The following is a 13,752-nucleotide window of genomic DNA, read 5'->3' as shown; positions in this document are numbered from 1 at the left end:
CTCCCTCTCTCTCCCTGTCTCTCTCTCCCCGTCTCTCTTGCTCTTTCTGTCTCCCTGTCTCTCTCTGTCCGTCTCCCTCGCTCTTTCTGTCTCCCTGTCTCTCTCTCTTGCTCCCTCTGTCTCCCTGTCTCTCTCCCCATCTCTCTCGCTCTCTCTCTCTGTCCGTCTCCCTCGCTCTTTCTGTCTCCCTGTCTCTCTCTCTCTCTCGCTCCCTCTCTCTCCCTGTCTCTCTCTCCCCGTCTCTCTTGCTCTTTCTGTCTCTCAGTCTCTCTCCTTGTTATTGCACACACAGCAGTGGGATGAGAATGTCCAATTCAGTGGAATTCTGTCAGTCTGATGAATTACAGATTTTTCAAGAGGTAGGAAGTAGTGAAAAAGAAGTGGTATGTAATATAATAATGTAAAATGGGTCTCTTGTTTTGGGGTCTACCCTTGGGAGCTGTGGGTGCCCCTAGGCTGAACACGGACAGTTCTGGATGCGGGCCACATTGACTCCAAGCTCTGCCGAATGACATGTTCTCTGCAGGGGCACTTTCGGATGGATTTGAATATTAAGGTGCATTTTAGGGTCCACCTTAAAGCTCCTTCTCCCACCCCTTGGCAGAAAGTTCAGAGGCAGATAAAACTTTCTTTCAGAAGCTTTCTCAAAACTTCCCAAAAATGGCTTTGAAGATGGGATTGGCTATGATGGCATTGGCTATGCAATTAAAACTGGGGAGTCCTTGTCACTGGCTCACAAATACCTTATGTATAATATATATGTTTGTCAATATGTACATATATATTATATACATATATAAATACACAACACCAAGAAAATTATGCTGGGTTTAAAAAGGTTTGAAAAAAAACCTTTCATCTGAAATGTGGAAGTAGGAAATTCCATTTGAGCCGTTTCCCACATTCCACAACCCCACCTAGCAGCCATCACTGGAAGTTCATCTCCAGTTCTGAGCCACAACAGCAAGGCATTGTGGGTATGCAAATTAGCTCAAATTCAAATGTGGTTGTCCTGGCAGTCCTGCAAATGTCTGTCTTGGGTTGATTAAGCTATGTATAAAGTAGCACTGCCCTCTTAGACAAAGACAATTTCCTGGAGAAAAGGGTTTACATTTGAGCTAATTTGCATACCCACAATGCCTTGCTGTTGTGGCTCAGAACTGGAGGTGAACTTCCAGCGATGGCTACTAGGTGGCGTTGTGGAATGTGTAACTTAAATGGACTGTCCTACTTTCACATTTCAGGTGAAAGGTTTTTGTCCAAACCTTTTTAAAACCCACCATAACTTTATTGGCGTTTTGTGTGTATAATATACACCTTCAATGGTGGTGGTTTTAACAAAGCATGAAAAGCCCCATAAGCATCTATACTGCACCAGTCACCACCATAAGAGTCTTGTGGCGCCGCTACCTTGTATATATACACATGTTGCCCCTTCACAGTACCAGACAATAACATCACTTGGAGCCAATCTGATATTTGAAAATAGCCCCTGCACTAAAAATACACACATAAACCAGAGCCTTTAACAGATGTGTGCCCCTAAAGTGCCCACTTTAGAGGGTTTCTTGGATTCGGAGCTCTTTGGTCGTGAGGTCAACGGGAAGTCCTCTTCACGTGCCCTCAGTGCCCCCCCCCCTCATTTTCCAGTTGCTAGAAACACGTTTTTTTTGCATTTCGATTTGCACTATTGTGTTGATGCAATGTACTTGGCTCTAGATCTCCCATGGCTGCGAGCTCTAGAATTAAACCCCGCCACGTCGCTTGTGTTCTTGGCATTGTTGAAATCTTTGTAAAGTTTCTCAAAGTTCATTTTACAGCAAAGTTGCACATTTCCCCTCTTTGAAATGGTGTCTGTGTTCTCTGTGGTCTTAGGGGAAGCTTAGAGGCAGAGTTCAGATTCCTTCACCCCACCCATCCAGACGTCCATTGGGGCCCCCCATGGTCCCCGTCTCTGTAGGCCCATAGGGCAGAAAGACAGTTTTGGGCTGAGCCTGGCTTCTGAAAGTCCTCATGGCTCAGGCTCACCGGGGCTGGGCTGCCCTTTGGAGGACCCCTCCTAGTTGGGGGAGTCCTGGCGGGGGCTCGCTGCCGCCCTGCAGTCCATGGATGAGGATTCTGGGAACCAGGGGTCTTTGCAGAGAGGGCGGGGGGGCGCTGGGGCCCCGGTAGAGGTACAAGGCTGCTCCGGGATCGAGGTTGGACACCAGGCTCTGCGGGTAGAAGTACGGGGACGGGAACATTCTCTGCAGGGCAGAGTAGTTGCCCGCTTCGGCCAGCAGCTCCAGACCCACCGCCGTTTGCCTTTTCCATTTTGTTCTGCATTAGGAGAAAGCAAAAAAGAAAATAAGTGAAACCTCCATGCAAAGCTCAACAAATGCAATCAAATATCAAGTGATTCAGGTGTCCTTTGACTGTGCGATTATCAGATGCCATTGTCGCAAAGCAGAGATTTGAGGGTGTGATAACTTAATAAATTCGTTATTTGGGTAGAAAATGTCACGTTCATAAGTATTATCATTTTTGGATAAATCCCCCCCAAAAAATTCAAACCCATAGCATTGTGCCGAAATGGGCTACGTCTCAAAAGAACTGTCAGGATGAGTACAATTCAAATATATATATAAATATATTGTTAGGGTTATTTGTAACATACTAACTTTTACAATGTACTGACATTTTAGGTGAAACATTGAAAGGTGTAAAATAAAATCTCCAGTGGGTGGACTCATCCCTCGAGTCATTTCAACCACATAACTCCAGTAGCCTACCCACAGAGAAGGGCTGGGCCTTAGGGTGGAGAGGACGGTAGAGGTCCAATTAAAATGGGCTACTAATAAGCTAGCACTGACTAATTTTAATTATTCAGAGGTGTGGTTTTGAGGTTCAAAAGTGGATGCACAAGCCAGAGAGGGGAGAGCTGCCTAAAAATCACCTGGGTGCCACTATTGAAGAAATGCTTCAGACTTAACATTGCCTGGTAGACAGCAAGTGGGACAAGCTAAATAGGTTGGGATTTTTGTAAAGAGAGCCAAATAGAGGGATGAATGCTGGTGGCTATCCATGACTGAAGTGCCTGACCAGATCCCTGTTTCCCCAGGACAGGGTCCTGAAATGCTGATATCTTTCCTGGGCACCAAACACCCCCTTAATTAATGGGTGGGTGCATGGAAGTAGACCCTTAGCATTTTGCAAAATAATAATGAAATGAATTCCCCTATAGCTAAATAAAACGGCGTGATTTTGTTAAAGTTCAAAATCAACTAAACCACTCCCAGTGTGAATAAGAAATAGTCATTTAAAGTGAGTGGGTGCTCCTAATTTAATTCCCAACCCCAAAGCTCCCACAAGGGAAGGGGTGTCCTTGTCCAAAATGAAATTCCTAATAGTTCACCATTCTTCAGAACTTGTCTTTAGGCAGAGGGGCGCTGAATTAAAACGGAATGTCTGGGTTTTTGTGCTGCGACAGACCAATTCTCTTCCTAAAGGTAATCAGAATAAAGTCCCTGATTTGAAAAACACACTTTCTGCAGAAAGTGGAAAGTGTTCCTGAGAGAAGGGAGATTTTGTGCCAGTCAAAATGTGTTTTACATGTGATGCAGTTAAACAATCCTGTAATGCCTTGCTAAGCACGCATGGAGATAACCACATAGATCGCTGCCTGTGTGAAATTGTTTTTGCAAAGTTTAGCAATTTATTTAAATTAAACTTTATATAAAGAGGAGTATTAGTGCCAAGTTCGGATCGCGTCACGATTCAAGGTGCTACATGTGAACCTCAGGCAAGTGTTCTAACTGTGCACGTCGTGAGGATAAAGAGTTTGTGATCTGAGTTATTCTGAACCAAATTGTGTTCTCCATTTGTACAAAAAGTGATTGTCAGGAAAGAAAAACCTTTGGACAACGGAGAGAGGTGGCGAGATTTCTGATGTTGTGCAAATATTAATTTTCTTATTCTGTAATAAATATATTTAATTTATTTGATGTTTTTAGTTTCAAAGAAGCTTTTCACATACATCCATATAAACATTCAACATACCAAAATAAACATACATTTACACATTATATAGACTCTATAAAATCAACAATAGTCGTATAAAAATAGAAAATAAATTAATTTCATTTCAATAAAGCAACTAAAATCCATAGCCTAGAAAGTGCAGGGTGCATGGAGGTATTTTTAGTAACCAAGGAATGTTTCCACAGAGTACCACTCTTAATCGTTTCCAAGTTATACACAAACTTGCTCAACTCTCTCACATGTAACTCACCAGAGCTCTTACATTGCGTCAACACATGTCTAGGAGTTTCCAATTTACTGGGAACTTGGCATATATGACATGTTATATTTTTTGATTCTAGACACACCCTTGGTCCTACCACACTTAGGATCGGCAATTGGTTTATTCGAAGCAGCAAAATGAATCGTCTCAATTTCATAGACGGGAAAATAATCAGGTGTCTCGGCGGTGCTGGAAACAGAGGCATCCTCTCAACTATTTTGGAAAACGTTTTTAACTTTCGGAGTCGTTCATAGTTCATGTTCCATTCCCATGTTCTGTTTTCTTTTCCACTTTTGACTAAGGGCAGTAAATGGAGAGTTGGATCAGGTCTCCAGCCAAGCATTTCGTAGTTTCTTACACACAGGGCCTCTAGCCAGAATTTCGTCTGCTTTGTTGCTCCACTGTGGGTAATTAGAGGTCTCATCACCCTCAGGCTTGTGCTTTCGGTTTTTCGAAGAGCTCAGTGTATAATAGGCACCTCTTTTCATTGACCTGCTCTTCAAGAGATAACAGACCTGTTTCAAGCCTTATAACTGTGATTGGCACTGAAGGTGGCAAAGACAGCAATTTCCCCCAACATTCCCCCTCCACAATATTCAACCATTAATAAATAAATATATATGTATACATATATATATATATATATATATATATATATAGTGCCTCATTACACGGTAGGGGGTAACCATGGCGCTATTAGCGCCATGGTTGCCGCCGGTATTTTACCGTGTCTGCCTTGGTGGATGGCGGAATTACCGCCCTACTCCAAGGTGAGCGGGGGCGGTAATTCCCGATTCACCAAGGCACTTCCCCATTCTCATTTTTGCCCCCATAGGGCATAATGGGAATGGGGAAGGTGCTTATTACGGTACCGCAAATTGCGGTACCGTAATTAGCTCCAAGGTCCCTTTGCGGCACCCTACTTTAACGGCTGGTAAAACCAGCCATTAAGGTCGGGTCCCGCAACGGGAACTCGTAGTAAGGCGGTAAGGGTTTACCGGTACCAGTAAACCCTTACCGCCTAACGTGTAATGAGGCCCATAGTCTTTCTGTACCCCAGGCTGGTTCTTGGCTTAAGATTGCTAAAGGGTGAGGGGTTCACTAGTTCTAGATGGGTCACAGACCAGGCTCGCTAGAATATCAAGATCTTTTTGTCTGGTGCTGTTGATTGTGGGGGTTGGGGGGTACTCCCCTCATTTCCAGTGATCCCATAGGTATACCTCACAGTATTTTACAAAACCTCATTCTCCAGACCATCGTTTTTCAGGCTGCCATGGATTACAGAAAGGAAAAGACCATATGCAAATCAGGCTGAGCCCCACCCACAAAAGGGGCAGTCCAGTCGGAACTGCTAAATCACATCCTCTCTGCACGAGACCACAAGCACCCCCAGACAGCTTTCATCTTCATTGGTCATCATCAGTGAGGTGTAGCTTGAGTCTCTAGGCCCACGAGGCTCAGGACTCAGATCTGAGTCCCACTCTGGGTGATATTTGTAAAACTAAAGGTGATGGCTGGAAGGTTTTGAATTAGTCATAACCGCAGGCATTGCTCTGGGCAATCTTGCAGTCCATCGTTTTTCAGGCTGACATGCGTTTGCAGAAAGGGAAAGACCATATGCAAATTTGGTTTGGTCCCACCGTGAGTGGGACGGGTCTGTCTAAAGATGGGGTCCCAAGCTTGAGCTGCCTAGAGACCCAAGCACCATCTCATCGCTGACGCCCAGAGAGGCAGAAACCTGTTGAGGCTTGCTTGTGGTCTTGTGGTCTCGTGCAGAGGAATGTGGCCTTGGAGTTAGGGCTGGAATGCCCCTCTTAGGGTGGGACCAAGCCTGGTTTGTATGTGATTTCCCGTTTCTGTAACCGCTTTGCAGGCTGAAAAGCGAGGCTCTGGGTGGTTGCCCAGAGCAGCACCAGAGCTTATGTTCATTCAAAACCTTCTAGCCATCAGCTTTCTGTTTTAAAGTATTTTATGCACTGTTACATTTTGCATGTGGCAATTTAGAAATACCACATGCACGTGTGTGAACAGGCCCCTGGGGTCACCTCATACGGTAGCTGTAATTTTCTCTTGCAGTATTCCTGATGGGTCGCATCATGTGCCCCAGAATGAGCCCCAAAGATTACTATATTCAAGCACCCCTTGCACCCAAGATCTCCTGCCTCTTTCCGGGGAGGTAGGCAGCATGGTTGTTTTTTGGGGTATGTCCTAGAGCGTGTGCCTATCCTCAAGGAGCAGGAGGGGGGCCTTTATATAGAATATTGTATTCTAGTGGAAGCTTCTGGAACCTGAGGCGCGTTAGCGGGAACCGCATAAGACCAGATTACGGTAATCCAGGTGTGATAAGAGGAGCATCAGGGACCTGAACAGTTTGGAGCTCTTTGCACTACACATGTTTACAGTTTGATGCACCGGAAGTGGAAGTTCCTGCAGCACCCGGAACAAAGATAGACTTAACCCTGTCCTTACCGGACCAAGATATCGAAAACTGCAAACCGGGCCACTGCCTGCTTTGCTTCAAGGATGTTGAAACCTCTGGAGAGAGCGGACCTGTGGTTCTCCAGATGTTTCAAACAACTTCCATGATCCCTCTTCATTGACTATGATGGTAGGGTTGATGGGAGTTGTAGTCCAAAACACCTGGAGAGCTGCAGGCTGCTTACCCTTTCTTCGGGGTAAATGTTCTTGGGGCGTCCTGCGCCGGCTTTCATGGCAGACATTGTTAAAGACTCAACTAACTCAAGTTAACCTAAAAATAGCATTGGAAAACTCATGATTCGTGGCCTCTCCCCCAGGGCTCGAAGTGAGTGGGAAATAAAGGGTACAACGTTCCTTCAATTTCCTGTAAATCGCCTATCATTCCCTTACTTTCTTATTCCGGGCAACCGCTCCTGGACGGTGGGAATAGGTCCCATTTGTTTTTTAAAGTCACCCTACAGCAGTGGTCTTAACATTTTTTGGCCTGCTCCCTCCGCCCAGAGCAAAATGTGGGTAGGTCGGGCCCCCCAAAAAATGTCAAATGGACAGTAAGTCCAAATGGCTATGAACTAATAGGCGATGTCGTCGCGCCCTGCTCCCAGGATAGTCCTTGGGCTCTCCCCAGCTGCCAAAGACCATGGGCTTTCCCCACCCTGCTCCCACCACTATCCTATGGCTCCCCGCATCCTGCTCCCACCACAGTCCCAGGGCCAGTGGCGGATATGCCGCAGCGACCGAGTGTCGCAATGGAGCCCGAACCAATGAAGGGGTGGGGGGGGGATGGCGTTCTCCGCTCAGGATTGTCTTTTTTAAAATAATGGTTTCAAATGCTGCATTTTAGAGCACACTTTAAAAATAAATTGGAAAAAAGCCAAACAAATGGCAATTGGCACTGGGGGACCCAGTGGGGGAGGCATTGTAATTTTTTCCTGGACATTGGTGACAGCTGCTGTATTTCTCTACGATCTATTTATGTTCTAGAAAGTGAGAATGCCACTAACGTGCAGTGGGCTAAGAATCAATTCCTTACATTACGAGAACTTAAGAGGCTGAATGGAATGTGTCAATATGTCACAGGCGCGCAGGGTATCAGGACCCTTTTACCCAAAGAGAACAGTATTAAATATACGTTTTAAGCAGCCACAGCTATTTAGTAGGGTTTGGAATATCTGAATAGGTTGCGTGCGTGCTAGCCATAATACTGCGGGAGTCTGTCTGTAGTACTGTGGGGGTCTGTCCGTAATAGTGTGGGAGTCTGTCCGTAATACTGCGGGAGTCTGTCCCAGTCTCCACCGCATCTTATTGGGAATCGGTTCGCAGTCATTTCTCTGTTTGCACTTTGCAGTTTGTGCAGCGCTCACACCCTGGGCACCCAAGCGCGTCCAGCTTCTGTGAGCGGCTGGGATTGTGGCTGGAGGCCAACTGTTCCAAGTCTCTGGCAATTCACTCCATTTTAGAGTTTGACAGTCTGCTTCCAGAATTCCCCTTTTGTACTTTGAGCCAAAATCACTTATAATTCACATTTCATTTTTTTGTAAAGAGTGAGCTTGAGAGCAGATTGGGCTGAAAGTGCTGGTCCAGACTGCCAGCAGCACTATTCAGTAAGTTTCCCATCTATCCTACCCCACACTGAGCTATGAGCCCTACAGGCCACGCCCTGAGGGCTGTTATTGTCCCCACACAGACCCATGAGACCTACAGACCCCACCCTGTGGCTGTTATTGCCCCCACACGGACCTATGTGCGCTACAGACCATGCCCTGTGGGGTGTTATTGCCCCCACACTGACCCATGAGCCCTACAGACCCCATCCTGCGGGCTGTTATTGCCCCGACACTGACCCATGAGCCCTACAGACCATGCCCTGCAGGCTGTTATTGCCCCCACACTGACCCATGAGCCCTACAGACCCCGCCCTGAGGGCTGTTATTGCCCCCACACTGACCCATGAGCCCTACAGGCCATGCCCTGTGGGCTGTTATTGCCCCCACACTGACCCGTGAGCCCTACAGCCTCGGCCCCGCGGGCTGTTATTGCCCTGTAGAAGTACCCGTATTATATAAAATCGTTTCCCCAGAATCGCAAGATTTTGGTTGGGTCCCCAACACCTATTGGCTCCCACAGAACCCACACCCAACTTCTTTAAACCTTTTGGCATCTTAGTGACTCGTGGTGAATTGAGGCTGTGCCTGAGTCCCCTATAGACCGCTTGAGCTCAAAACAAACAGGAGCCATGTCGCAGAAAGAATGCACGACCCCAAATCATGGGAAACCCAACCGAGGAAAGAAAGCCCCCTTCCGCTGGGAAGAAGCGACGAGGGGCTTCCGCGGTTCTGGGTTTAGGGAGACATGCAGGCTGCCTGCCATGTGTGACTCCTGCGCTGAGCACGGACAGGTAAAGCCGGAGACCTCATGGCAAACGCGCTCTGTAGCGTCGAGGTTCTGGTGAGGTCTGCCAGCTGGGGCATCTCTGCCACCCACTCCAATCGCTCACGACCTGCCGCCTCTCGGGTGAATGTGGCCAGCGCCAAGAAGATGCGCTGGCGGTCTTCGTGCGCTTTGTATACAAGCAATGTACACAGTGCCCGGGTGAAATGGGAGGCGTGGCTTGGCGCGTGCCACTTTGTGGGCATTCTCACAGAACATTACCTGAGCTGGTTAATTGGCACAATCGGCGCATGTGCCCACTGCATAAATTTCGGTGTAACCAGGGGGTCGGGAACCCCGACAGCAACTGGTAAGGCAGCCGTTCTGCACACTCCTGCAGAACGGGGTGTGCAGCCGGTACGTCTCGGGGTTCGAACCCAATAGGACACCCCATGAAGCTCGCCTGTAACATGCAACCCGCAGGCGCCAGCTTCACATGCTTCCGTGTGAACTACAGCTCACAAGTTGTAGTCCTCTCAGGACAGCTCAGCGGGTTCCTGCGCCTGATGGCGAGATATTGTTCTCACGTGCAGGCTACATTTCAATCTTAACAGGTAGCTCATTGGGTTAAGGCGTGGAAATAAAGAAGAAGGGTCATGGAGTTGGGCGATAGTATGGAAGCACTCTGGGCCTGATTCACAGAACAGTTTCCTATGGGATTGCTCCATTACAAAACGCTTCTCTGAATTAGGCCCCATGTAATGTATAGCGCCACGAAGCCCCCAAACTCCGATTTGCGCGTGTCCACAGCGTATTCTGGGACAGCAATGGCTCAACCCAGACCCAACTGATTTCTGAATCGTTTTATAACATTTCGGTGGGTAGGCTGGCTCAAGCGACAAGACACGACACGACTCCGATTACTGTAGCTCTGGGTTAGCTGCACCCTACATCGAAGCGCTGAGTGGGAGGGGCCGGATGTGCTATTGGGGCGCACTTTTTTTTTTACAAGGAGGAAGCGATGTGCCGAGGGGCCCTGGGTTTCTGGGTCCAGTGCAGATTATTTTGGCGAAGTAATGCAACCGAGAGTGGTGGGGTTTAGGCACTAGACCCTCCCCCTACGGACCCCCCCACCCACAGCAGGCAGCATCTCCGCGGCCTATAGCACGCACCTGTGCTGCATTGCCTGGCACCGCCATGCTTCTTACACTCCCCAAACACGCGCAGACGATGCCTTCTGCCCCTTCCCAAAAGCCCGACTAGCGGTTTAGAGCCGACCCCCCCCCCCCTCCTGTGGAATAAAACCACGTTCCCGTGGTGCAGTCGGGAGGCGTAGGGTAGTTATCGCTCTCTGGGAAATGACGGGTTATTGTAAAATATATATATATATATTCTGGTGAGTATTCCATCTTCGGCAAGGCCAATCTGTTCCTTATAAATTGTAACATATCTGACAGTGTGGTCGCTGCCCCTTCCCTTTTCAATCAGAGAATGTTGCAGAATTCAGACATGCCCGCTGGAAATGAAGACGCCGCTTAACGTTATTATATATTTATCGTAAAAGATCCCGCCCTCTAAATCACTTGTCAGACTTCCTCTAAATCACTTGAAAGGCGCCCTCTAAATCACTTGTCAGGCTTCCTCTAAATCACTTGACAAGCGCCCTCTAAGTCACTTGTCAGACTTCCTCTAAATCACTTGTCAGGCACAAACACGTCTGATGTCAATTGAGTGACATTTTATTCTGCAGATCTTTTCCTTCTGAGGTTAATGTGCCTGCCCCCCCGCCCCCACCGCCTCCTCCAAGTGATTTAAATAAAATAAATCAGAATGGCAAGTTTCACCGATAGCCAAAATATTCCGAAACATTTAAATATATATATATGTGCGGTAGTGGGGTAAGGGGTTAAAATGGGAGGGGGTGGGGTTTAAAGGCTAGAAAAAAGGGGGCATTTAAAAAACAATTCTGTATTTTTGGGGGTATTTTGACCACTCGGATTTTACCCTCGGTGACGGCGACGGCGTGTGGGGCATTAACAGCCCACAGGGCAGGGTCTGTCGGGCCCATGGATCACCCGCCCCACCCTGGGTGAAATCACACATCACCGGAAGTGGTGCCTTCCATACACATATTTGTCTCGCGTGAATTGTCTATTTTTTCCACACCTGTGTTTTATTGTAAAATAACATAAACCTAAAAACAAATCGTTTTTTTCTTGCAATATCGGAATACTGCAGTTGCAAACGATGAGCCCCTGCGCGAGACATGCATGCTTGGTAGGAATTATGCATATGGACATACGTTTCAATCCGCAAATCTACATCTGCTCGTCTCGCAATCCAGGGAAGTTCCCCCAAGAATGTCTCCTTAATGTAAATTGTATAATGTTGTAAAGCATATGTTTTTGTTATTCATAATAAAATAATAAATCATATATGACTGCGTTTTCATAAATAAGGCCCTGGTCACAGGAAGTGAGCAGTAAATGGTGCGGTGCACGTGCAGGAAGGGCAGCAAATGGTGCATGCTCCTGTGCACTGCACGTGCAGGAAGAGCAGCAAATGGTGCATGCTCCTGTGCGCTGCACGTGCAGGAAGAGCAGTAAATGGTGCATTCTCCTCTGCGCTGCACGTGCAGGAAGAGCAGCAAATGGTGCATTCTCCTGTGCGATGCACGTGCAGGAAGAGCAGCAAATGGTGCATGCTCCTGTGCGCTGGTGCGTGCTCCTGTGCCCTGCACGTGCAGGAAGAGCAGCAAATGGTGCATGCTCCTGTGCGCTGCACGTGCAGGAAGAGCAGCAAATGGTGCATGCTCCTGTGCGCTGCACGTGCAGGAAGAGCAGTAAATGGTGCATGCTCCTGTGCGCTGCACGTGCAGGAAGAGCAGCAAATGGTGCATGCTCCTGTGTGCTGCACGTGCAGGAAGAGCAGTAACTGGTGCATGCTCCTGTGCGCTGCACGTGCAGGAAGAGCAGCAAATGGTGCATGCTCCTGTGCGCTGCACTTGCAGGAAGAGCAGTAACTGGTGCATGCTCCTGTGCGCTGCACGTGCAGGAAGAGCAGCAAATGGTGCATGCTCCTGTGCGCTGCACGTGCAGGAAGAGCAGCAAATGGTGCATGCTCCTGTGCGCTGGTGCGAGCTCCTGTGCGCTGCACGTGCAGGAAGAGCAGTAAATGGTGCATGCTCCTGGCGGTCTGTATGCAGCAGCAGGAAGGGCAAATGGTGCATGCCTCATACTGGTGCCCACATGTGAAGTACGGGCAGTAAACGGTGCAGCATAGCAGTCTGCGTGCATGTGCAGTAAACGGCGCATGCTACTGGTGCAGCACAGCAGAATGTCTGCATGTTCAGGAAGGGCAGTAGACGGTGCATGTTGGCGGTGATGTGCACATGGAGGACGGGTGCATACTTCTGGCGGTACTCAGCAGTTTGCGTGCACACGCATGAACGGCAATAAACGGTGCACGTTCTTGCTGGTGCACGTGCGGGGTGGGAAGTACACGGCGCACGCTCATGTGTCCTGCACTTTGTTCTGTGCGCATATGCAGTACCGTGTGACTGTAGCTGCCCCCTCCCCTGTAGGACACTCGGTGGTCCGGAGGCTGCCCCCTCCCCTGTAGGACACTCGGTGGTCCTGAGGCTGCCCCCTCCCCGCCCGTAGGACACTAAGTGGTTCGGAGCAGCCCCCCCCCCCCCCTAGGACACTCAGTGGTTCGGGGGCAGCCCCCTCCCCCAGTAGGACACTCAGTGGTTCGGGGGCAGCCCCTCCCCGTAGGACACTCGGTGGTCCGGAGGCTGCCCCGGACCCGTGCATTTCGCCCGTTTTTAGACCAACCGGAGCCCAGCTGTGACCTGGGCGGACTGCAGACACCTGCTCCTTCTGCATGTTTAATTGCCGTGCCCTGCACATATCTCCGAGGGAGATAACTTGAGGGATCCCCCCCCCTCCCGCAACCTCCCCTCGCTGCGGAGACGTGTCCTCAGCTGCGGTGGCACCTGGTGCGGGAACCCTAAGCGCAGACGTGGCATGAAGTCACGTCTTCAGTGCGCTGGGTCTCAGGGTGGGATACGATGCCCAGCCAGAAACAGCCCATCTACCCAGGCAGCAGGGCATAATGGCGCCATCCTCTTTCCCGAGGGTGACCAGCCTGCAAGTCCACGACCGTGTCCTGCTGCCAGGCAGCCAGGACCGACTCCGCCTGTCAACCTTGGCAAATTGGCTAATAGTGACAGCGTTCACTGGAGTGCTTTGAAGCAGGAGCAATCTACAATGGAGCGCTATACAATAACCTAGTGTTATTATTGAGTAGCAAATGCTGAGCTTTATGTGCAGCACTAACCAGTGCACCGCTTTTCTGTGTGCCTTTTCCTCCCCCCAGAGAAAGGGGGGGGGGGGGAGAGAGGGAGGGAGAGGGAGAGAAAGTGAGGGGGAGAGGGGGAGGAAGGGAGGGATAGAGGGAGGAAGGGATAGACATAGAGAAAGGGGGAGAGAGAGATAGAGGGGAGAAAGAGAGGGCCAGACAGAGAGAGGGAGAGAGAGAGGGCAAGAGAGAGGGAGATAGAGAAAGGGAGAGAGAAAGGGAGAGAGAAAGGGAGAGAGAGAAAGGGAGCGACAAAGTGAGAG

At 49.0% G+C, this 13,752-nt stretch overlaps 1 protein-coding gene across 1 annotated transcript in view; it reads right to left on the bottom strand.

The window, feature by feature from the left end:
• Positions 1-1,289: 1,289 nt before the first annotated feature.
• Positions 1,290-13,752, bottom strand: part of BARHL1 (BarH like homeobox 1) — a 59,820-nt gene continuing 47,357 nt past the window's right edge. Inside the window, exon 3 of the mRNA XM_069612139.1 lies at positions 1,290-2,319. Coding sequence (XP_069468240.1) covers positions 2,025-2,319 — 295 coding nt within the window. The 3' untranslated portion in view covers positions 1,290-2,024. The remainder of the gene's footprint in view (positions 2,320-13,752) is intronic.

The sequence above is a fragment of the Ambystoma mexicanum genome, chromosome 8 (genome assembly GCF_040938575.1).
Source record: "Ambystoma mexicanum isolate Mex_15411 chromosome 8, UKY_AmexF1_1, whole genome shotgun sequence".
Lineage (NCBI taxonomy): Eukaryota > Metazoa > Chordata > Amphibia > Caudata > Ambystomatidae > Ambystoma > Ambystoma mexicanum.
This window is presented reverse-complemented; position numbering and strand designations above follow the sequence as displayed.